This window comes from Dendroctonus ponderosae, unplaced genomic scaffold, assembly GCF_020466585.1.
Source record: "Dendroctonus ponderosae isolate FM_Combo_2020 unplaced genomic scaffold, Dpon_F_20191213v2 Dpon_F_20191213_1, whole genome shotgun sequence".
NCBI lineage: Eukaryota > Metazoa > Arthropoda > Insecta > Coleoptera > Curculionidae > Dendroctonus > Dendroctonus ponderosae.
The window spans coordinates 19,156,778-19,181,653 of record NW_026017110.1 but is presented as its reverse complement, the minus strand read 5'-3'; the positions used below and the strand labels follow the sequence as shown (position 1 = coordinate 19,181,653).

The 24,876-nt window shown below is 31.7% G+C and overlaps 2 protein-coding genes across 5 annotated transcripts in view; one reads left to right on the top strand and one right to left on the bottom strand.

The window, feature by feature from the left end:
* Nucleotides 1-21,514, bottom strand: part of LOC109535699 (neuroglobin) — a 44,401-nt gene extending 22,887 nt beyond the window's left edge. Inside the window, exons 1-2 of one of the 4 annotated variants that reach the window (XM_048670706.1) lie at nt 21,362-21,514; nt 1,738-2,311 (exon numbers count right to left, since the gene is read on the bottom strand). In XM_048670706.1, coding sequence (XP_048526663.1) covers nt 1,738-1,931 — 194 coding nt within the window. In that variant the 5' untranslated portion in view covers nt 1,932-2,311; nt 21,362-21,514. Of the gene's footprint in view, nt 1-1,737; nt 2,312-6,674; nt 6,771-8,014; nt 8,147-9,002; nt 9,134-21,361 lie in introns of those variants that run through there. The other 3 variants (XM_048670705.1, XM_048670707.1, XM_048670708.1) reach the window with 3 other exon arrangements.
* The window catches only part of LOC109535692, a 133,231-nt gene that overhangs the window by 71,976 nt on the left and 36,379 nt on the right, over nt 1-24,876 (top strand). The window lies entirely within an intron of this gene.

Below are 24,876 nucleotides of genomic sequence, written 5' to 3'. Positions count from 1 at the left end.
TAAAAATTAACTAGATCCAGAAAAAGTATATTAAAGTTTACGTTCTCGTAGCTTTGAGTAAATAATAGTTTTCCAGCTTAGTGTAAGGGTAGAGTTTGGCAACTTTATAAATGTACTGGTTTGGATAATGTTGTAAACCATTTAAATCTTAATTTCATATAACAAGAAAGGCTTCAAAATAAATGCAGTGTGAACGCTATACGGTTGCATAGTTTCAAATGCTTATTCGGCGTCAATGAATAATATACAAATTTCATATAGGTAAATGAAGGTTCACAGACTCTCTGTTTTCGAAATATAAGATGGACAAACTACAGACATTTTTAAGTAAAAATCTACTAATTTTGCTTTCAATGCTTTTTGACAGATTTTATTTTAACGTAGGTTATTTTGAATTGTGTTCTGTTTTGTTCTTGCAATTTCTTGTTGAAAGTTTGGTTGTTGAACTATGATAAGTTCCTTTTGATCAGTATGCTCGCGTGATTCTAAGATCATAGCTCACATTCGAAAAGTTCGAAGTTTCCGATGTGAAGAGAGAATTCCAATTTTTTAAATTAAAATGTCCCACAAAGGAGATTGAGGCGGTAAAATATTGAGGAAGTTGGCGTCTTGATTTCGAGCGTTCGTTTCATAACTTTACAAAAAATACAAAACTGAGTTAGTAATTTATCTCGTTAATTGTGACCTACGTATAACAATTTCCTAAGTTAATAAACTTCTATTTCATATTAGAATTAAGCAATTTCATCTAAACATTAATATGAAATTATTATATTAAAGTGAGTTAAAAGTTATATCGATTTTTCTAAACTCTACTTTCAAAGTAAACATGCACTCCGCTCTGTCTGGTTAAATGTTATTTCTAATTTAATACTTTTCCATGCGCTTTTTGGTAGTGCTTTTCTAAGTGCAGCAACTATGAAAACCACAATAAACAAATTTTGTAAAACCGAGGTTTTCCCTTCAAAGAAAATGTTTTCACATTTACCGCAGCTGAATATCTGAATATCCAAACATTCAAAGTGAGGCGGCATTTTGAATTCATTACCAGGTTGCCCTGAATGGAAAGCTCCAAATGAATATTTTCCTCCCAATTTCAACAGAACTCTTCGTTTCCCTGCTTATCCACAGAAGTTTCTGTACCTTGTCCAATTATTCAACAAACAGTTAATAAAAATAATCGCAAGATATGTGAAACCGTGCGAGTGCTGAAAAAGCCGAGAAAACGAAGGAAACAATGAAGAAGGAAAATTAGTGTTGACAGTCAAACAGGAAGAATTGAGGTAAAGAAAAAACATCCTCAGAAATTAACATTAGCAAAAATTGTGGAGGGTTGCAGTGAAATCTGGTCCATATCTGTGGATGGTAAACTTTCTTACGCGTGAAAAGTGAAACAAGTTTATTTGGTTTGTTAGCAGTAGTGAAAACTTGGCGGAAACACTGTAGAAGGAGAATTGCGTAAACAGAGCGTTTTCAATTTGTTTGTATGATATTTTTGAGACAAAAAGATGTGATGATTTTGTGTGCTTGTGATCTCATTCTTAATAGTAGAATCTGCAATTAAAACTGTGGAACCTAGTTTTGGAACTATTTCTGTATTATAGTGAATTTTCTAAATACATCTATTCGAATGCCCTGTTAGTTGAGTGAGTTAAATACAAGCAATTTAAACTCAATAAAGGAAAGTTTTGTCGCCAAAAAAACTAATAAATTCAAAATGGAAGAGAATTTACTTACTTAAGAAACATACAGACTCCGGTACTTTCCATGGCTCTGCTGATCCCTTTCCATGAAGCCATCATGTTGTATTTTTGTTTCGCTGTAAGAGGTAGCCGGGGATCTACCTGTACTTGGGGTGGAGTCGGCTCTTCGAATTTCCGGGCCCCATTGCGATTATCGCGGCTCGCCAATTTTCCTAATTCACAGCCCATATTTTCCTCTTGGAGTAATAAATTCACTTTGTGAAAATCCCCACTTCACTGCACACCCCTATGACCCAATTTTGTCACGCAAGTTTTCGGACTGACCATCAGTTGTTGTCCATGAGATCCAAGCGTTGCACACAAATGCTTACGAACCGCTAAATATCATTCTATTTACACATTTCTGCTAATTTCATTACACGAGTTACTATCAATCTATTTATCTTTAACTAAATATTGCACTTCACAATCTGGTTATTTTAAATATCTATTGGTAATTATAAAATGAACCCCCAGAGTTCTTGAAGATTGCCGATGACTGCATACTGCTGAAACATATATTGGAGAAAGTGATGCTTGGTGTCATTTTCTTCAGTCCATATCGCCGTCTGAAACAATATAAAAATGGTTGTTGAGTAATAGAAGCAAGCAAAACATTCGCTCAATAGAAATAATTAAGTATCAGATATGCGACTCTAATACTGATTCTTCTGTTTGGCCGTAATTTAATTCTCTTTATAAAATGTTGCAAAAATCCACATGGAGATATACATTTTATCTTCCTGTCTCCTATTGTGGAAATATATGCGCCCTTAAATAGCCCACAAATAAATTTTATTTCTTAAATTCGTTTAAGCCTCCCACACATACCTGTTACGTTTAGAAGCATTTACACCAAGTATAAACTCATATAAATGGCAATTTATCTTTTTTACAGCCCCAAGTGTGCAAACCTTTTGATATGAGGCTTACGCAGCTTACACAAGCAACTATAATTCATTGGAGAGCTCACAATGCAACAAATAAACCATATATAAATACGTGCAGGATCTAATATTCTTTTCATGAAAATGAAAATCCATATTTGTAAAGGTCTTCATAACTCCAGATAATCTTTCTTTTTGTTTGGAAACATCGAAAAATGATAACCAGTTGATAGCGCTTACTATTGTGGGTGTCAGGCTCCAGCCCGTGTCTTGATATTTTATGGGACGTCGTCAAGCTTTTTATATTTCCGGAAGTTTGACGTGGAAAATAATAAAATTCTTTAATAATGTAGTTTGAAAAAGTGGTTAAATGCTTGAGTAGACTGTTCCAAACCCGTTAATATTTCCTTCTAACCCTACTGCGATTTTGTTGATCATTTTCTTAATTGTTATTATTTATTATTTTATTCATGTGAAGCTTGTTTAACCGTTATTCATTTCGAATACGTTCACCTTCTTTCGCTTTGTTTGATTGATGCTTTTGCAAGTTTTATCGGACAAAAATGAAGAAAGTTCGACAAATAGCGTAGGGGTAAAAATTAAACAACCAGCACATGCAATTGCAATGTTCGAAATCAGGAATATACAAAAATAGCATAAATATATATAATAAGCATCATTTTAAAAGAAGATATAAAATTTCGTCATTCAGCAAATTGAAGGATTTAACTTGATGAGTGATAAAACTGCTAAATGTAGACAATATAAAGAGATTTTTGTTCAAGTTGAGTATTACTTCCTGTAAATATGTATGTCGGAATCGTTCATACCTATTTCACAAACAACGGCATATTGCTGTTTTTTGTGAACAAACAGGGAAAAAATCAGTTTCTGGGTTACGTACTGAGAGGAGAAAAATAAGAAAACATTGACGAAAAAAGACTGCACAACTCATAGCTGAAGGACTTAGAACTGAAGAACAAAGAAGAAAGTGTAATAAAGATCAGAAATCATATAAAACATTGTGATGTTTGCTCACAGTTTAAGCAATTTTTACCACGAATATTTGGTAGCAGCTTTAGTACAAGCACGGATTTTTCGTTGTCACAAACAAGCTCTTCCAAGAACGGTTTGTGATCTATTAGTTCCCATCAGATGGGCGTAGCTTGGCAAGAAAAGCCCGTGCGCGAAAAACAACATCGAGCCTGGCCTGATTGCCATTGATAATGTTTACCGCACATGTGACCGAAACGTCTGGAAATCATTCCAATGTTCCACGGTTTATAAGCACAGAAAACTTTTCAATCGATACTTTCACCTGCAATGAAGTGTTTAAGTTTTAATAGTTTCAGTTCTTTAAAAGAATATCACCTCTCTGGTTATTCTATAGCAATTTAACATGTTTCTGATCCAACGTGACTTTCACCAAGTGTAAATATTTAAGTTGGTCTTGAGTATATTGACGTGAATTCCTATGAGGTTTACAATCTCTGAATTAAAAATTGCACAGAATTTGCTTGAGATTTAGGTTTCGCTTCAATTGATTGGACTGAAGAAATGCCAATAATAAGCGGTCCATGAACCTTGTATTTGACTTGAATAAATTTAAATGGATTCATTAAATTGCTGAATATTTAATGCGTCGGCGCAAAAAAACATCCTCGAACTATTTAGCATCTAATTTTACTGGTTTGTTTTTTTAGTAACAAATATCCACGTTATTTTAAACGCAAATTAATATTGGGTAAATATCTGCAAATGTTTGAACTTATTAGGAAATATTATATATCCTTATCACTTAAAACGAGAAAATAACTGCACGTAAGCAAACGTTTACCAATTATAAATATTAATACCACATTAGATCGAAGCACGGGAAGAGTTTTCCAATTTTCGGCCGATACGAGAATTCCGGCTTGTTCTTTTTCAAATAAATAGTAGTCACGTAACGTACGTGATTACAGTTTGATGGAAAATGAGATAATAGTCCATTTTAAATTGGGAATAGTTTCTAATGAGAAAAATGTGCTTCCAATTGCAAGAACGAGATTTATATTGTAATATAACAATAACGATAATTATATTTAATTTTAATGAATTCAGTGGTTTAATAAACATTTTACTTAATTACTCTAAAAAAACAAATTTAGATCGATGTTGGTTGCTTAATACTTAATAGATTCGTAAAAGGCATCGCATGTCTGCGAAAAAGCCTTCCAGAAAACAAGATAATGGAGAACAGGGGAAAAAAGATGAAAAATCTTTTCTCTGAGTGATCGTGGGTGGCTAGCAGTCAGTTTGCCTCAAATTAAAGCTTTGTCTTTTGCCAAAAAAAATATTTCAACATGAGACATGATTGTATATTGTCTGTTTTCTGCGGACGATCTCTGCTCTAACCAGTCGTGACTGTTAAAGTTAATGATGGCAAATTTGCATTGAATACTGAAAAGTATCTTATTTTCTGTGAATACGGTTCTTAGTCATTTGATTAGGAAAGTTTTCTCAAAATCTTTTGTTTTTCTGTTTTATAAGGAATTGCTTGTATACATCCTAATATTTTGCTTTCAGCCCAACGATAGACTCGGATTAATTAACTATATTTTTTTACTGAATGTAATAGTAAATTCCGCAAACAGTTAATAGCATTTTACAAAAAAAACATCACCACAGAGAAAAAAACATTCTGAACATTGTCTCCATTAATAACTTTGCGCCCTAATCATTTCATTCTAGCTTCCAGTGTTAATTAAATACTGTAACTTCTAATATCTTTCCTTCTGCTTCGGCGATTTCAATTTAATTGTGCGGGATAAAAAGTGCTGGAAAAGCCATTTTTTGCCGAAGTTGGTTCAGTTGCGTCTTGTATGCTCAATATCAAAGCCTTTGATTTAGGTTCTATAATTAATTATTAAATTTGATTGAAACTCGGAATAGGTTCTCAGCTTAAACCCTATATTAGACCTTAAGATCGTACTATTTTATTCCACTTATTGATTCTAAATTTATCATATCTCTGAAAATTGGAAACGCTCGATTTATAATTTTGTGCGACATTCATCCTCTTGCAATCGAAATATCTAATCCGAAAACTGTATTTTGATGTCGGAAATAGTAGAACTGTTTCTGTTGAGGAATACATGGACTTTTGAAGTCATGCCATCTAAAATTATGAATCGTTTTCAAATGTTTTTTAATATAAATGTTCAATAAACATATTCTCAAATTAATGAAAACTGCCAAATTGTATTTTAGTTATATACTTGTTCAGCAAATTACTATTCTGTTGTTAAGCATACATCAAATAGTCAAAAAATGTAGAAAGATCCGGTTATTTTCTCTACATATTCTACAATTTTTCATCTTGGTCCTGCAGATATATAAGATCCGTATTTTCATTTTATCAGCATCTAATAGAGTATCTTGCAGGTGGTCTTGTAATGTTGCAAGCACCAAAGATCGCTAAGCTCCTGGCTCGTATTTCACTCCAAGCAACTGAAACTGCAATACTAAATATTTCCTTCTAACCCACTCTATTCGGAAGAATTCAGGTTCACCACAGGGGTAATTTATTGTCTTGCAAGACTATATCTAAACGATTTATTGCACATGGACATGAAACGCGATGTGAGGCTCTGATGCGAAATAAAATCAGATAATTTCTATATTTGTTTTACATTGCTTCAAAAATGTCTACTAAAGTAGACAATTTTTTACGATAAAAAAATTGGCCAAGTTTTAAAATAGCTCGTGAAAGTTCAGAAATGTTTTTATTTTTTGATTTAGTGCCAATCTTTTTCGTCCATTAGCAACGTATATGTAGTACCAAAACCTGATTTATTTTGCAATATTGTAAATGTTGAACAGTTTTCTCTAATTTAATAGTTAAGTGAATTTATTAACTCTATTTTATTACTGCATATAAGTATCTAGCAACAATGCAATATTTATGCAATCATATTTTTTCTTAAGTCTTATAAAAAGCGTTTCAGCATTTTGTTCGCCTGAATTCGTTTTCACTAATCTTGATGAATACTTTATCACTTACCGCTTTTTATCAGTTTTTCAGCTGGATAAGGTAAGTAAACGTCTTAGACGACTTTGTATTTCGAACTATAAAATATGTACACTTTATCACCGCGTCATCTTTTTTGTGTGAGCTCTCTTGGAATGTGTGCCTTACTGAAAATGGCTCTTTTTGTAACTATTTTTGTTTCTTCATACTAACAAATACAAAAGGTAATGGTATAAATTTGAAAGAAGCTTCAATAGCTTATGTATTAGCTTAGGTTTAGGATTAATAAATATTATCGCGCTCCTGCCGATTCGGCCCACTGAAGAAGTTGAACAAAAGATAATGACCGTTAAGAAAAAGATCATTGAAAAGAAAAAACAGAACTTTTAAACGAAGACAAACAATCAGACGAAAATCGTATCTGAAATAGGAGACACAACCAAAAAAAAAAAAAGAAATGAAGAAGCTGACATGGTGACAGTGAGTTGTGAAGAGGTTATATTAATACGTGATTCTTCAGATGAAGTGGAGGGATTTTTTAGACGTTGTGTCGAAAGTCATGGACAAACAATAAGGGCTGAGACTGGCTTAAATTTATTCCCTCTACACATTCATTCCCTCTACATATTCATTCCAGATCCCATTCCCAAAGTTTGTAATTTAACGTTATCTATGTAAATTGCAGATCAAAAACTGTACAGTTATTTTTATTTCTAGTTGAAGCATCTCAGTTGCGTGTATGAGGAGAGATTGCTTTTAGCAGCTTTATCTTTCCCAATGTAAAATATAGAATGGAATGTTAATGTATGAAAAATAGTATTCGAACAATTCTAACTTAAATAAACCCTTTTTGATTTATTTGATAAAATTGCATCATATTTGCATAAAAATATTCTAGTTCTAGAGGAAGTTCCAGTGTACCAGAAAAGATTATTATGTTTTTCATAGTTTAACCTGCCTTATGGTCTATTATGACACATGGAAGCTCGATATTTATTATGATATTAGCTCATCGATCGTGTTTCGGTAATAGTCGCTTTTATAAATTATATGAAAAAGATTTATTTTATGATACGCTCTTTACGACCCACTAGCTAAATGTAGTCCATTGTATTATTACTTGTCTAAAATAGAAAAATAGATTATTTGAATAATTATTTATATACTAAAAACGGGTTAATTTGTAACTGTTGGTCCATTTACATATTTTACGAGATTGAAAATATTTTGCTACGAAATAAAATGTTCTATTATAAACTTGTCTTACAGCTGATTTTACTTGTTTAATTTTGCAACTACATTCTATATGCAAATTTGCGTTTTCTGCTGATAATCCCATTATCCTCGACACTTCTTCCAACTAAATTTATTACCTTTAAGAATAGATTAACTATAATAATTCACAGTGTCTAGTCCAAAAGCACGTAAATCTCGATTTTTCAGAACCCGTCGCGAATAATGCACCAGCATCACTAAAAACATACTGAGAACTCTGTTGCTTAGCCGTGATTTGATACCTTAGAAATAAGAATCATTAAGATTTACTTATATGTATTGTCAAGGATAAACGTAATAGTGAACCATTTTAGGCAGTATTTTAATAAATATTAATTTTATTAAAATTAGTCTGCGACTTCATGTCTTCCGTTCGCCAAATTTATTTAGGAAGTCGACATACACACCGGCATGCAAAAGTGTTTTGTCAAATTTGCACTTGCTACGATGGCTTCCTTTGTTTTAAAGCTTTGCTAGCAAGAAGGCAGAATTGCAAGTAAATATGCTTCCAAATACGTCCTAATTGCGCCCAATGCTATAATCAACCATCTTTCACCATTTATAATTAAATGGTTTTGAATCTAGTTTTATTTGGAACAGCGATTTTTAAGCGCAAAGCAGCACGTAAATTCTATCTATTTCTGGAAGAATGTATTAGTCAACTGCGAACTACTCAGTGGTTCTCTATATACCCAAATACAGGCAAATATAAGCAAACTTATTACAAAATTTTCTTGCCAATATATGCGGCTTCTTAAACTCTATAACTCCTAGTTTTACTGGGATAAAATGGGTCTCTCTAATTAACCATCAGCAACAACGTTGAGAAAATATTTCAGAAATTGCACGTTTCCTCTCTTTACCCAGCATATTAAGCTTAAAGTCATGTTATCAGTCAAGTAGTCAAAAAGCCAAAACAACAATTAAATGCGTCACTAAACATTTATAAAGACTTTAACATTACGTGTAATGACACACGTACCGTACAAAAATAGAAAATCCTGAAAACCATAAATGGGAACGGATATCGCTTTAAACAATTGAATTTTGAATACAAAAGCAGGCAGATTTGCAGCGTTTACTTACGTCCACGATTTGTATGGAATAGTATACGTTTATCGACCTTATGCGAGATGACATATTTGTATTCATGTATACTTTAAAAGCTGCAATTCAGTGCAAATAAAGTGAGAGAACTTAACCTGATCCGTTCGCAATTCATTTTAGAAGTGTTTGAAAGCATTTGGTTTGGCACGTTTAAAAATAGCTGTAAAATATACGCTCCGCTGCAAAACACGAAATTTTTGTACAAAACATAGTAAAACGTTTGACGACTAAGTGTTTAAAAATCTGTATTTATTAATTCCGAAAACATATATCGTGTAAGAAAACATTTTAGTCTCGAAAAAATTGGATAAATATCGTTTGCGGATTTTCGCGCTGTTACATAAAATCTCAAGCCGTATTTAGTAATCTAGAGCAAATCCACTTTGGCAAAACTTCAGAATTGAAAAACCAAAAACAGTTAGGAAAGAGGAAGTAAAGACAAATGTTTAATTAGAGATTTGCACCAGAGAAATAAATTGTGTGCGAAGATAACTAGCGTTGAGGCAGTAACGTTTTATTTGACTAAAACCCGAGAAAAACGGAGGATTTACGAAAATTTAATTCTGCCCAACAACTAGTTAGATAATGTGGGTTACATAAATTAAGATTTTTTGAGGCTCTATTTTGCTCTTAGCTGAGACTAGTTTGATTCAGTACACGTCCGAATAGATATAAAAATGAGCACAAGCCCTTGACCTGCCACCACATTGGATTTTCCGAAATAATCTAAAAGTTTACGAGTTAAATAGAGTTATTTGCGGGTTATCTGAGGCATACAAAACATTAATAAAACTATCAAATTTCATTCCATTAAACCTAAACGATGCTGGCATGGGGCCAAGGGAGGTATAAAGGTGAAAACACCTGGGTATTTTTATTGATGTCTAGGAAGAATATACAAGTTATATATCATGAAAGCAAAGGCAGTATTATGAGGCACAATATAAGAGAATAACAGGGCAACAAGCTTCCAGCATAGGAATGTTTAATGTACATATATAGGAACTCTTTTATTTCGACTAGAATTTTCTAAATATCGTGCTACATTTTAACTAAAAAGTCGAGTTTCTCATTCTCCTAAACAAGTTTCAAATTGAACAGTATCCGAGCAAATTACCAAACTTTAAACTTTTAGGGCACGAATTAGGCTTTAAAAGAGCCAATTTTTTCAGAATCACAATTTAAATAGTTATTTCTTGCAAAAGAACAAAAAATTAACTTTTGGATTATTGAATTTTGCGTGTCTATTTGACGGTTTTGTTATAATGGCCGTATCGATAGATAGCAATTGAAAACCTTTTATTTTTTATTTTTTTTTTTAAATCTCTTTATTTAAAAATCTCAAATTAACAACTTTAAACCTAAATTAACCCCCGTAAGAAATTATTCGCTTTTAAAAATCTAGAAGAATAAATGTAAAAAGTTGAAAGGTTCGCAAATTTTAATAAAGCAACAAATTTTAATAAATAATATAAAAAATAATAATTTTAATAATTACATTTAGATACGCAGATCTAATCATCAAAAAGAGAGAAGCAAAAATAGGAACGTTAAAAAATGGCGAAGTTCAAACCAACATTTTTCGGAAATTGTTGAAAATATTGAACTGGACGAAAAAAGTTTTCTTTGATGAGATGGTGAGTTTAAAGAGTTGTATTTTATTTATTGAGGTTCCATCTTAGGTGTATGTTTATGCATACAAAAATTGCTGCAAAACGACAGTTTTCATTTAGCTAGGGCATAACAACGATAATGCGACTTCTGAAACTCAAGTGGTTTTTTTGCTGGTGTTCAATTCGATTCATGTTTCATTTCGGTCTCAGTTTACGCGCAAATATTCCTATTGATATAATTAAATTGCAATCCTAGGTAACACTAAATAACCCTTACTGACAAATGTATTGAACTCAAATGCGCGAAATGATAGAAAGTCGAATACCTACCACTCCTTCATGCCTAAATTTCTTCAACCCATTCAAACAGGTTGATCAGCGATAAAGTCTTGGAAATTATTAATTCATTACCTTTTCCCCAATTTATTTGCTAGTATTAAATATTTGTGTTAGAAAATATGTTTTGCATTTTAATTACGAGCGGAAAATACATACCGAAACACGTACATAAATAAATAATAATATTTAACTGCTTCTAGATAGTATGTACATAAATAGTAAAAATACTGTCTCTATCATAACAAGCTCAAAAGCTTCTTTTATCACGTGTTTATAGCGTTGCGTGTGTTTTTTTTGTATACATACTTATATTTAAGAGCAATAATTGATAGATTCTTTCAGTTTATTTTTATCTCGTTAAGCGGATGTGCTGAAATACTTAATTCCTGTGACGCTTGGTTACTTTTAGATATTTTTATAATCTGCAATGGTCGCTCGATTGTAGAATTTAGAGTGTTTGAAAGATTTAGATGATTGATAGATGATAGATTTAGTGTATCAATCGTAAATATGGTTCATTCCGATAGTTTATTTTCACACCTAAAAATGTAAAAACTTGGACTAAAAATTCTTAGCAGTTTGTCTTGATAAACGAATTTTGATATACAGGCAAAATTTCACAGATTTATTAAGAAAATAAATATGTATCTGGCAAAAGCGTGAAAAATTCTACAGTGGTAGCCAATTTGGCAGGGTAACTTTGAGTCTTATAATATGGCTTTTATAATGAATCTAATCTAAAGCAGTTAAAGTGATTTAACTTCCTAATGGTCAAACCACGAGTCTGCTTAACAGGTCATAGGAATTATAGCAGGAACAGAGTATAAAGACAAATTAAATATCTTAATATTAATTTAAATGAAACAGTAACAGTTCGTTAAGTGAAAAAAATAAGTATGTAGTTTTTGCGAATGAATCAGAAAGGTTTTTAAATGAGAAAGAACTATAAAAAATTATAAAGCTGGATAAGAAAACGGAAGAAAACTGAGAACATTAGAACAATCCAAGATTTCTTTGACTGAAATAAAGCTGAATGCCATTCTAGGATAGGGATAACATTGGAAAGTAAGCATAACACAGTAATAAGAATGTATATAGGAGAAATTCTACGTCCCAAGTTATTTCTTAAACGAGCAATATCGAATAACTTGCGTATAACGGGACTGGACGGATGTGCCCAAATAAAGAAATGTTTTGTTATTTCATATTTCATTTATATTGTTTGCCTGTCCCGTGTTATGCTTCATCCTAAAAGAGCTTTAAGTGAAAGAAGGAGCGCAAGTGCTTTGACGAAAATAAAAACGTATACCAATTCCTGGAAATATTTTGCTCTGAAACACATATGATTTAACAGAATTACACACATCGGAGACTAGCAGTAATTGATTTGATGATTACGAATCTTAAATATTTACAACCATCGTCCATCTGACTCCAAAAATACCGATCGCTCCATTAAACGGTTGATTCAATACATGATGTGAAAAGCTCTGTTCTGATAAAGTTTTCGAAAACTATAGCGAATTTAATGAATTGGGCTTGCAGTTAGACTTCACTGTGAAAAAGGTTTATTTTACAAACGTTAATAAAGTAAAAATAAATGGTAGTAGACAGACTGGTGGATACTAGACATTTGCGGCAAAGAGATCAGCTCTATGTTTGAGCAGTAATTGCATTAATTAAAAATGACTTTCGGTGTTATACGCAGCGAGCAACGAAACAAACTGGCCAATGTAATTACGAAACAGAAGACAGATTACTGCAACGCAAATGTTCAGGGAAAATGTGGATGAAATAATGATGCAATTTGTTGAAAAGAAAACCAAAACAAAAAATACTGTAATAGTTTTGGGGTGCGCAATCAAGAAATCAAATTGAAGTAGGCCTACGCTTTAACAGTTAGTTCCTCTTAGCTAGCCTCTCTCAAGCTTAGATTAAATTGATTGAGATTTGTTTATTTGTTATAAATGACCAATTTATTTTCACGTCAAAAGTCCCATCGATAAAAACTTGAATAAATCATCCAACAACAGTGGAAAATAAAAAGGTTGTATTCAGGTCCAAACCCTCCATCAAAGCAGGCAATATTAAGCAACTCAAGTAAAAGTGCTTTTACGTGCGTTTTAATTCAAAAATATATTTAAAAAATAGGCACAATTTCAGAACAAGGGAAAAACAGTGTTTGCAAAAAAAGTTCTTTGAATTAACGGTTTCGTAATTTTAAAGGCAAAACTAAAATATATCAAGAAGTTCGTTTTAAATTGTAGAATCAAACATCAAAAAGAAAATTAATGGGTTGAATAATCCAGGCTTTCAGCTGAATTTATGTGGGAAAAAGAGAGAGATTGGCTTAATAGGTTTTGAAGCTTTTCTAGATTGATTAGACGTTTTTTTTATAAATTCTACTTTCACAAATTGTTTATGTTAAAAAATATATATATTATTCCATATATATATAAATAATCTTTATTTCCTACAGAAAAAGGCTATCGACCCAATCGGTCTTTCTGCTATGTTATTTCATTTATTTGATTATTACACTTTTCAATGGAAATGTATTTAGGTCGTCGTAGCCTAAATGAGTAAATCAAACTTTATTCATTTTATTGGAAAATTCTAGAAAATGTTTATTGATTGAATCTATTTAAAATTACATGTTTGTTTTGCAGAAAATTTCTCAAACCCGTCTATTGTGGTTTCTAGAAACATCTTTTCAATTACGTATTAGTTATATTGAAATATATTGAATACTATTCACTCTTTATTTATTAACTCTTTGTCTACCGCTATCGGTCTCCTATTGTCCTGTGGTTAGTGTGTTTTACTTTCCAATATTTCTAGAAGTTGTTTGCAAAATTAAAACCACGTATTTCAAGAGTTTAAAATCAGCAAAACTTGCTGCTCACTTTATTGGTATTCCACGTTCAGAAACATTGCCTTTTTAATAAACTGGGATGATCTAAGCGAAATGAATGGAGACGATTAATAGTAGCTGCAGAATATGTTGCATGAAAAAATCCATGGATTTTAATGATAATCTGAATAAAAATACATAAAATTGTTCATATTTTAATTTCGTATAAACTGCCCGTTTTCAGTAACATCGCCGTATATTCTATAAAGCTCATAAAGCAACATTCAGTATATTAACGATATACAAACGCCACATATACTCGTAATACGAAGTGGTCATTGAAACATTTTCAAGAATGGCTCATAGCATGTTATATAATTTTTGTGTCTATAAACATTTTAATAAACGAGCGCGGCGAATATTCCGATTTGAGCACTCATTGATTTATTCCGCATGCATGACCAGTAGCTGTAATTATTGCCGAAAACAACAAAAATAACTTTGTTATTGTTGGTTTGGTAACTATTTAGTGAATCAATCAATATAATATATTTTAAAACTTGTATGATTAAAGAGACTAAATATGTACATATATTAGGGCAAAATACAATTCTTCTAAAAAATATATCAAATGCGTTATTTTTGTACCTACGCAGAAATACGCAGAGAAAAATCAAATTATAAAAATAATAGGTCCATTCCGAAACGTTTGTTTTTAATGAATTAATAATCAACAAATATCGACTCGGACGTAAATTGCATTTTTGTTGTCTGACATATCGAGATTTTCTAGATTAATCAACTCAAAGTTCTGATTGATCTTGTCGATCACCGTTCATGAATGATGAACACGAATCATGAAGAAATTTGACGCTTTCCAATTTAATAACTTTTTCCCATTTGCTGCAGTGAAACTGGGTTGTATTTAATTAAAATGTTCTTTGCAGCAGCAATAAATAATCATCAATAACTTAAATTTGGCCATGTCGTTCACTTCAAATAATAGTGAAAGAGTGCCTTTCACGAAACCGCCCAAAATAAAATCAGAACAAAGCAATAAGCAACATCAACGCAATGATTGAAAAAGAGAAAGGAAATAAGTGGCATCGCTCCCTAACCATACACTAACTAAGTAAAGCTACCGTCAAGGGAATGGCCACATATACTGTAAAGGATGACTTTAAACAAGCTAAACTTGAAAAGTTTGGGAGAAAATTGCAGGCAAACCGCCACTAAAACCCCCTTTATGTACCTCTTTGTTGAAAAGGGTATGCGGCAAAATGCAAATATTTCAACTGGAAATAGTGTATTACTCTCAACAGATTTGGGGAACAAATGGACCCTACAAGTTTACTATAAAGAAAGTATTGCCAATAAAAAAATGTAATGGCTATTTCAGGAAATTAATTATTTAGCTATCATTTATCCAGCAAACATTGTCTGTTAGAAGAAGTCCAAATTAAAATGTGATGAAAATAATATATCATTTATTGAATTTCAAGAATAGGAAATCTTATAACATAATACATTGACCATAGTCCAAGGAAGTCACATATATTGTACATGAAACTGCCAATTTTTTCCACAACAGTGGCGCATTCTAAGGCTTCGTTGATATTGTATTATGTACTAGTCCTATAAAGTCAGTCGTTAATTAAAGACTGCTTATTTTGTTCTGAATTACTTACGCACCTTTAGAGACCTTCCGGTACGGCACTGTTTTCATATACAGAGTGCGCCAGCTAAAACAAAACGGAGTTGTTTTCTGGGTTGATACAAAACTCTTTCAGTCTCAGTCAACTTGGAAAGGAAAGGTTTTCTGTTATAAACTTGAGGCGATTTGCCCTTATTTCCTGAATAGGGGATGAATCGCCCCCGATTTCAAAATAAGAAAGGGGATCGAGTGATACATCAATTTGACGGTTTTTTGGGGCGATTTATGGTAGGTACTTCAAAAGTAGCTTTGAAGCAGCCAGTAGTAATCGGTTATTTTCTGATGGAGACTAAAAATACGCACTGCACATCAGAAATTAATGCAAAAGAACAGAAATGAAATGTTCTTGTCTGTCACATATTTGTAAAATTTTCGGCTGCGCATATAATTGCTCAAAACGGTTTGTTTAATAGACTGCAGAGCTAATTGATTGTGATTGTCACTGATTCAGCAGTACCCTGATAAACTTTAGGAGGTGATTGCTGGGCTGATTGCTAACATCCCTATAAACATACCAGTTTTTTGTATTAAAAATCATAAAACTGTGTTAATATTTCCGAAAGCGCTCAATATATTTTATAGAAATTTCGCAGCCATCAATACCTATTCAGTGGCCAAGATAATGGCCAGAATGACACATTTTTTATCTTCCAGTGAAGCGCGTGCCGATTGACATTCAATATTTTGAAGAAAATTATACATCACTGGCTTATGAAACAAATGAGTTTACCTTTTCAATGCTTGTGCTATTGAGCAAAAAAGCTTCTTTGTATTTTATTCATAAAACGCATCATTTTTTCGAGTAACAAAAAAAATCGTGTTAATGCACATTTTAGAATTCTCACAAAGTTATTTTAATTCAAATCGCTCGAATTGAATTAAAATATCGAAGTCATAGTTGGATTTTACTTCAAAAATTTATCGGGTGCAAACTGATTACTCTTATATTTTTTGTTATAATTTAAACTCAATTGTTCATGAACGTTCTAAAGTAATTTCCAGTTGAATTAATTAGACTAACAGAACTGAAATTTAACTTAAACAAATTGTTGAAAATTCTTTACTTTAGTCAAAATACAAGCATGTAGTCTGGTTTGCATAAAATTTCCCAACATGATCGGTTGGGTTCTTACTTCTTCAAAGCCAAAAATCATATACAGGGTGATTTACAACCTTATGGACACAGAGCAGGGGCGTGTAAAAGACATCAAAACAAGTCTAGTTTCGATTTAAGTTTTTTTTTCCATGTCCATTTTGCTCAATTTTACGTAGGCTAATGTTTTGACCCTTTACCCGTAGGGAAGGCGGCTGATTGGGAAAATTTATGGGATGTTCTTTTTTCTAGAGGCATACCCCCTTTTACCCTCTCGAACTTTTCTGTGGTGCGCCACTGACTTCGACCGAACAAATGTTTGAATTTGTTGTTCAATTTAAGAATTTTCTGATCTCTTACAGTTTTCTGTATCTGTCTTCGTTTTCGAGTTATTTGCACAAACGTAAGTCCATGTAGGGTTCCTGGGTGATTTTCCATGAATTTTCTTTTAATTTTTTGCGTCCTTTGTTCACATTTTTTGGTGAATAAAATGTAGCACATTTTTGTAACATCATAAATCACACTAAAGCACCTTCAATTTGATGTATCACCACTCTTCCCATTCAACATTTTAGGGGTGGTTTAACTCCTGCTCAGTGGGTGAAATAAATCACCGCAAATATTTATTAGAAAACCTTTCCACCACACTAATGTTGACGTGTCCGAACATTTTTGTTTATCTTTTCAATTAAGAGAGGGAAATTGGCTCGGTTTCGTTTCAGATGGCGCACCCTATATAAAGCGACATACTTTTATACATTAAAGGCTTTCGGGAATTGATGGATTACTGATTTTCCTGTTGTTGTTCTCCAAAAGTGTTATGTTCAGAGGATACGATTATGGAACGCTAGTGACAAGTAATCTGATATTGTCTGTGATTTTGAAGAAAGTGAGCGGTTTTCGATATCCTAAAAGAGAACAGTTTGTGTGGGAAAATCTGAAATTAAACCATAATGTCAACTAAAGGCAAAGAAAAGCATTTTAAATTTATGTAAAAGTAAAACATACAAAATGCTCTTTCCTAAATAAGTTTCGTTGGACTTGGACAATCTAAATAGGTGGTTCGTCTATAGTTTTCCCACAAGGTAATTGAAAAGTTACAACAATCAGAAAATGCATATTCTCATACTAATTCGGTTTTAAACACTCAATTATACACTCACATTTGTACTAACTAGTAACAAACAAACAACACCACAAAAACGATCCCACCGCATGCCTTCGCCAAGAACATCGATAAAGCCGATTTAAGGAGAGAGTAGGGTTTAAAGAACTGTTATACAAACTACCTACTCAACACCCCAAAATATTTAATTTTTTAATTTAAATTTTTAATTACAATCATACCTAGGAATAGTACTAGACCTAAAACATAAATTCCGATTACAACAAATTGCAAAGACAAAGAAATTAGCGCAAAAACTGCCACAAAAATGGACAAGTAAATCTCTGCTGGATTACGAACACATACTGCGAACAACTGCATCCAATAAAACAAAATAACACGCACAAATAACTGAACAAATAGCCCTAAGATCTATATCGAGTATAAAGACATTTAGAGCATAAAGACCGATTTAGTAGATAGCCGGTTTCTTAAGGAATGAAGATTGTTTATGTAAATATAATTAAAAATAACTGAAGTTAATACCAGATAAAATGATGGTTTACTCAAATTTATTTTCCATTTATAGTATATGGGTTCTGTTCTTGTGTAAAATCGATATCCAAACGAAGTGCAAATTTATTATTTACCAACATCGACCTTTTAGCCGTTAGCCCGCTCATGAACCTTTGCTTTACGACTCCCAAAAGGTTTCATATCCCTCTCGTTATATTCTTATATTCTTGGTTCGTGCATTTATCTGTCACATAATATTTATTTAATAAAACGGTACAAGGTAGATCGTTTAAGTGATACAAAATTGCAGTATGTTGCAGGCAATATCTGAACCTGAACTGTTTTAAAGTTTGATGTTTGTATTTTCTTGAGTTTTCTCATAACAACAGCATACTTTTTTAAATCGTCCAGTCTATGTCCAATGTATGTATAAATAATCATAAAATATATTTTTATGTTTGTATATATATATATATTTAATTCTATGTATGCTACTTTTATACTTAGGTAATTATATTCTAAAATTACAAAAACAAACTTTGTCATCAAACTAAACTGATGTTGAAAAACAGAGTTTTACAGTCAGATGYTTTCAGGTGATTATAATTATTTTAATTTCAAATAGCGTCTTTGTTTCACGAAAAAAATGAATCGGGATTTAAAATAAAATTTGGCCTTATTCCAGTTATCGACGATAACAGGTGTTTACCGACATTACGAATTGACAAAAACAGGCAAGAAGCGATTTTTTACGCAAATAATTAAACAAAATTAAAAAGTAGTGGTTGATTTTATCAAAATACAATTTCACAAGTTTTCTAGTATTAGTTTCAAAAACTAAATTAATTCAATTTTAAAATGGAATTTCGAGTTTTTCCATCTGTAGACAACAACAATTTTTTCATAATGTTTCATACTGTTTTTAACAAACTTAACTAGCTAACAACTTTTAAACGTCGTGGAATAAATTAAGGACAAACATTATCAAAATACACACATCAAATAAAATCATCTCATACTAATTAATTAACTATTACAAGAATTTAACGATCTTTTAAAAGAAATGTTTCCATTAAAATTGAGTTTATTTCTTTCATATGCCGCTTTTAACTTTTAACAACAACAAATTCTTTAAAATTATCTCAAACTCTTTAGAGAGCTTTAGAATTGGAAACATTCGTTTAGCAATTTTATTAAATAAGGATTTTGAAATACTATCATTTAGTAATAAGCGCAATAATTAATTGCTCATATAATAAGATATTAATACAATTTTCTTGTTGCCTGGAAAGACCCCAGGGGTTGAAAGGTCAGTATATTTATTATTTATTATATTAGCCTCATATAATCAAACCACACGATCAATGAATCTTTCCGCCCTTTACGAAAAGCGAAAATAACTTACTTTTCTCTAGTGGAAAATTCTAAAATTAATGTCCTCAAATATTATTATTAGCTTCCAGCGTAGAAACATGTAGGTATTAATACAATTTTGTTGTCGTTTCTTGCAAACAGCCTAGGGGTTGAAGGGATCAGTATATTTATTGTATTAGTGTTATTTAATTAAACCATGCGGTCAATTAATTTGTCCACCCTTTATTAAAAGGGAAAGGGCAGAAAGACCAGGTGGTTGATAGCCCTTTTCGAAGGAAATAAAGATGTTATATATTGTATATATATTAAAAGAGAAAATAACTCAATTTCCCCTAGTGGAACATTCTAAAAGAATTGTCCTAAAATTTTATTAACAACTTCCCGCAAAGAAACATGTGCAGATCTTTGATTTTTTATTGGTTTTTAAATATCCTTGTTTTGTTCAATTTTCTTTCGCCTTCTTTCGCCTCGCAAGTATTGTAATCTTCATCTACAGTTTTCCTTAAGCAGTCGCAAATGACGCATTTATAAACTTGAAATTGGACAGAAAACAGCAAGAATATAAGAGACTAATTAGTTCCCTACTTCTTTTACGTTTATAAATTATGGAATTATAGTCCCATATACCTGTTTTTGTGTCAATTTTTTTTTTATTTCAAATTTCAATATTCAAAAATTTCAAAAAAATTAATTTTTGAATAAAATCGGACACTTTCACAAATTCTTTATATTTTCCTACTTTTTATGCGTAAACCATTTTGAACATTTTCCGTCAAACTTTACACTTTGTTTGGAGTTAATTTCGTTCGGCATTTCCAACTTCCCTGGTCCTTTCAATTTGTGTGCAAAATTTAGAAAACTTTCAATCACATGAGCTGTGTTATTCCATTGTGTTTGTGCTTTCCATTCATACCTATATTACAGTCACAACGTTCCATGATATAACCGAGATTGCAGGACGGGAGAACATTCTTTATAACCGTCCCCAGATGTACTTTTCAGCTTTTACATTCTGCCGTTTCTCCAATATTTAGATGCATGGAAAATATTTTGTTATTATTGCCGCAAATTAAACTAAAAATATCTAAAAAAGACCACAGGCACTTTACAAACCTGAATTATATTAATGGTGGTTATGAATATAACAGAGGGCGTATATTCTGGGAAATGCAGGAATTATTCCCAATCTGAATATATGATATTTCAACTTGAATAGGTTGAATTGTTTGGAATGGATACACTGTAGTTCTGGGCTGCAACATTCAATTTTATTGTTATTTATTCACTGCTATAAAATGTTGTATTATGCTCAACTGAGTTTTGAAAATTACTATGAACTCAGCACACGAACTAGACCTCTTTAACATTTACCAATTAATACGGAGATATGGAATTTGCACATTTTCAATCCAATCGAATTATTTCTTCGTATAGCTTCTCGCTATTATCATTGCATTTATTACATGAAAATAGAGCCGCTGAAGCACAAATTAAACGTTTTATGATGCAGGTAAAGTCCACGTTTTTGGACATAGTGGGTCAATAATACCTTCACTCCCCATTTCAGACACGCTAGCCTTTCAATAAGTTGAAGAACAATGTAATACCTTATGACGATGGCTTAACGTATGCACTTAATAACTACTGAAGCGCCATTTTTCATTTAAAATTGTATAAACAGACAAAAAGTAACAACATAATTAGAAGCGTTGTACAAAAAGCCACTTTACCTATTCAGAAAAATTATCACTCAAGTTACATTTAAATCCCACATCATTCATTAGAACACTCAGGCATGCCACTTCAAAGCGCTAAGGAAATTTTACTGAAAAATGATAGAAAACAGACCGACAAAGGATCGAGTTCCCTCGGAAAACTGCCGTTTTGAGAGGAAATTTCAGCCTGCTGGCCAGGAAAATTGTATCGTCATGCGCCTTATGTTGGGTAGATGCGTAGGCATGGGCAATGCTTCTGCTTTTCTAAGGGTTGTTGAATTGATTTACATAACACTTTTCAAGTAATCACTTATATTATGAATGAAATCTATATGTACATAAGAATGAGATGAACAGTGTTGCTACTCAGAATATATTTCCATTTAGATAAATTGTAACGGGATTTCAGACTAATAAGTTTTATAAATGACTAGTCGACCAATATTTCATTTGGTTGGAGAAATGTTGGATAAAACTCACAGTTAGTAGCTAACTTTCCATTTACGTTTAAGTCTAACACTCATATAACTCGGAAAAGTCGATAAGTTTACCCACCTAGTATGGATTTAAACTTATAAAATATATTTATTTCTTGTTCATTTAAAAATTACTTTCAGATTTGCCTTTCTATTCTTTTAGTGTTTTTAGTAAATCAGTGTCGTTCCTTTATCTTCTGAGTACTTCATATGGGTCTGAAATATTTGCAACTTTCCCTCAACGATTGAACATTTGCCTCAAATATTGCTTATTTCGTATATGTTTTCGAAAATTAGAAAAGCACAGTCAACACTGAAGATAATTTCTGTAAGTTTATAATTAAATTTACCAATTTTGAACTTCGAGACAAAAAGAGCTAATTCTTGTGCTTACAGGAAATATTTGCAAGTTTTTCAGTCAAACGACTGCATTTTTCTGCAATTACTGGCAAATTATTTATACTTGCTATCGCATAAGTTTGTCGTTAATATTTTAAGCCTTTCAAAATTAAAGACAAATAACGAATTAGTTTATTGATTAGCTCCGCATTTTCCTATATATTTCGACATTACTCTGGTGATTTTTTAATGTTTATGTTCGTCATTTTCAACATAATTTGATAGGGCCTTCTGATTTTTTAAATAGGTGAACACATTCATAGCATATTTTTGGCGAGCTCTGTATCTTATTTCCTCTAAATAAATAATATACTTTAATCATCATTTTTCCCGCAATTTAGGAACGGAGAGGATCTTTGAAATTTAAAAAACAAAAATGTATTTTATTATGTCTTTTAAACACTAGTCGTCGCTCTTAATGCACCCGAGGGCTCAAAACATTTTTTGACAAAAATTAGTTGATTGGAAATATTTTATCGTGATATAACTATGGAAAATGATTGAGCTAAAAAGATAATCAAAATGCAAGGGCTTACTTAGATCGATATTGCTATGGTTCCTAGACATAGACCTCATTGTTTGAGATGCACTATAGGATTCAAGATAGCAAAAATTATAAGATTATTGGAAAATAAATTTCTAACAAGAAAAAGTCAGTAGAAAACCCGAAAAATTGCTTTATGAAAAGCTTCATTAATAATCATTCTGGCTAAGCATGGATTGGTGAATGAATAAAAATGAAGAAATTGAAGACCGTACCAATCTTAGCGGGGTCTTAGAACTGTAATCCATTAAAACACTTTTAAAATGTTAATGTTTTGTGTTCTCTAATTAAATTTAGATCGCTTGTAAATGCGGTTTTATCAAACTTGAAATCATCAATTAAAATACACTACGGTATTCCAAACACATTGGCAAAAACATGCACCAATGTTCCATTTTCCCGATCTCCTCCAATAATCTAATATTTGCTTTTTTTTCGATACGCATCTCTTTGTTCAATCAGCCTTGGATAAGCTGAGAAATACACTACAGGCAACGATTCTTCTTGAGGATATTCTCGATGATACATTCTTAGTTAGCAAATGCATCGGCTAATTTATCCCCTAGCATTTCAAACAATTTCATAAGTCATAAGTTCGGGTTTTAGAGATTTCTGTTGGATTATTTAATTTTGGTTCTAAAAGTGTTAATCAACATTTGCCTCTGTTTCGTGTCGCATAAAATATCGGATATTCATAAAAAGATCAATATCCAATCCAATATCCAGTCATTAGATGTTACAAATCTAAATTTGTTAAACGCTGGCTATTCCCAACTAATAATACAATAATTTAACACATTGAAACAATAACATTAAATTAAGATTCTTTTTTATGTCTACTTTCACGTCTTTTCCTTTGGTGCATTTAGAGGATGATTGGCCTAAAATTAATCCAGACTATTTAAAACCCTCTAGTTTAATAAAATATGAAAATATAGACTTGTTGAAGTGAGCGCTTAGTCTAAAAGAAGTTTTTTAACATAGGAAATCACTGATTTTATTTAAATTATGAGATTCCACCAATAGGTAATGTAAGGTAAAATAGCATTAAAAGCATGAAAAGAACTATAGTTCGAAATAAAGCGCGAAATATTTTTATTGAAACCCAGTATCATATTTTGATCAGTCTTATTCACCAAAATTTAGAATTAAAAAATTGCTTTCGCTGTATTTTAGAGTTTTTTATTGTACTTTTGATTATTTTACTTTGCTAAATTTATTATGTCAAAAATTTAGGCAAACACGCGATCAGTTACAAGAACGCAGATTAACAAGTTATTATCATTGAGGCTGATTTGCTGATAAACGGATCAATCACAAATTCGAATAAACCTTGCTCTAAATTTTCGGAAATGGAATTTGTTGCAATTATACAAATAGAAAATGATTAAATAATCCATGAATCGATGAAAAGTCCGGGGTTAAGAAAATGTGATGTAGATTTAGGTACAAATTTAGATTGATTTATTTCTACTTGTATGCAATAGAAGACTACCGTAATCAATATGTTGCTGGAAAACGATTAAACTCAAATAGCTAAGATTTAGGCACTAAGACTTTTCAAAAATTAAAATATTTTGTAATTTGATCCAAATGGAAATGTATTCAGATTTACCATATTTTATGCGTCCAATTTATGAAAAAATATAGACATTGTAGAAAAAAAAGCATTTTTAAAATTTCCAAGTTCAGACATCAGATTTTGTGCGAATTTAAACTTATAAGCATGTTCGAGGTCAACTAACATAGGTAAAAGTAACGTCGTAAAGTCACTAAAAATTATGTTTTCAAGGTTGAAAATATGAAAAAAATAGTTTTACTTCTTTGATACCGTAAATGTACATGCATGCAAAGAACTTTACTTCCTAAAATGTCTACAGTTTATTCATAGAGTATTTATAGTAAAGCAACCTACTATAATTCCAAATGCATTTTCTGGGTAGATTTTGATCCATCGCCCATCGCAATAAAGCAAACGAACATAGTCGGATAAAATTTTCTCGAATTCTGTTTGTATATTGTCATAAACTTCAACAAACATGACTATCTTATGTTCACAAGATGAAAGGAAAAGGGCGGAAGCCTCGACATGGGGTAAAGTGCAATAAGTA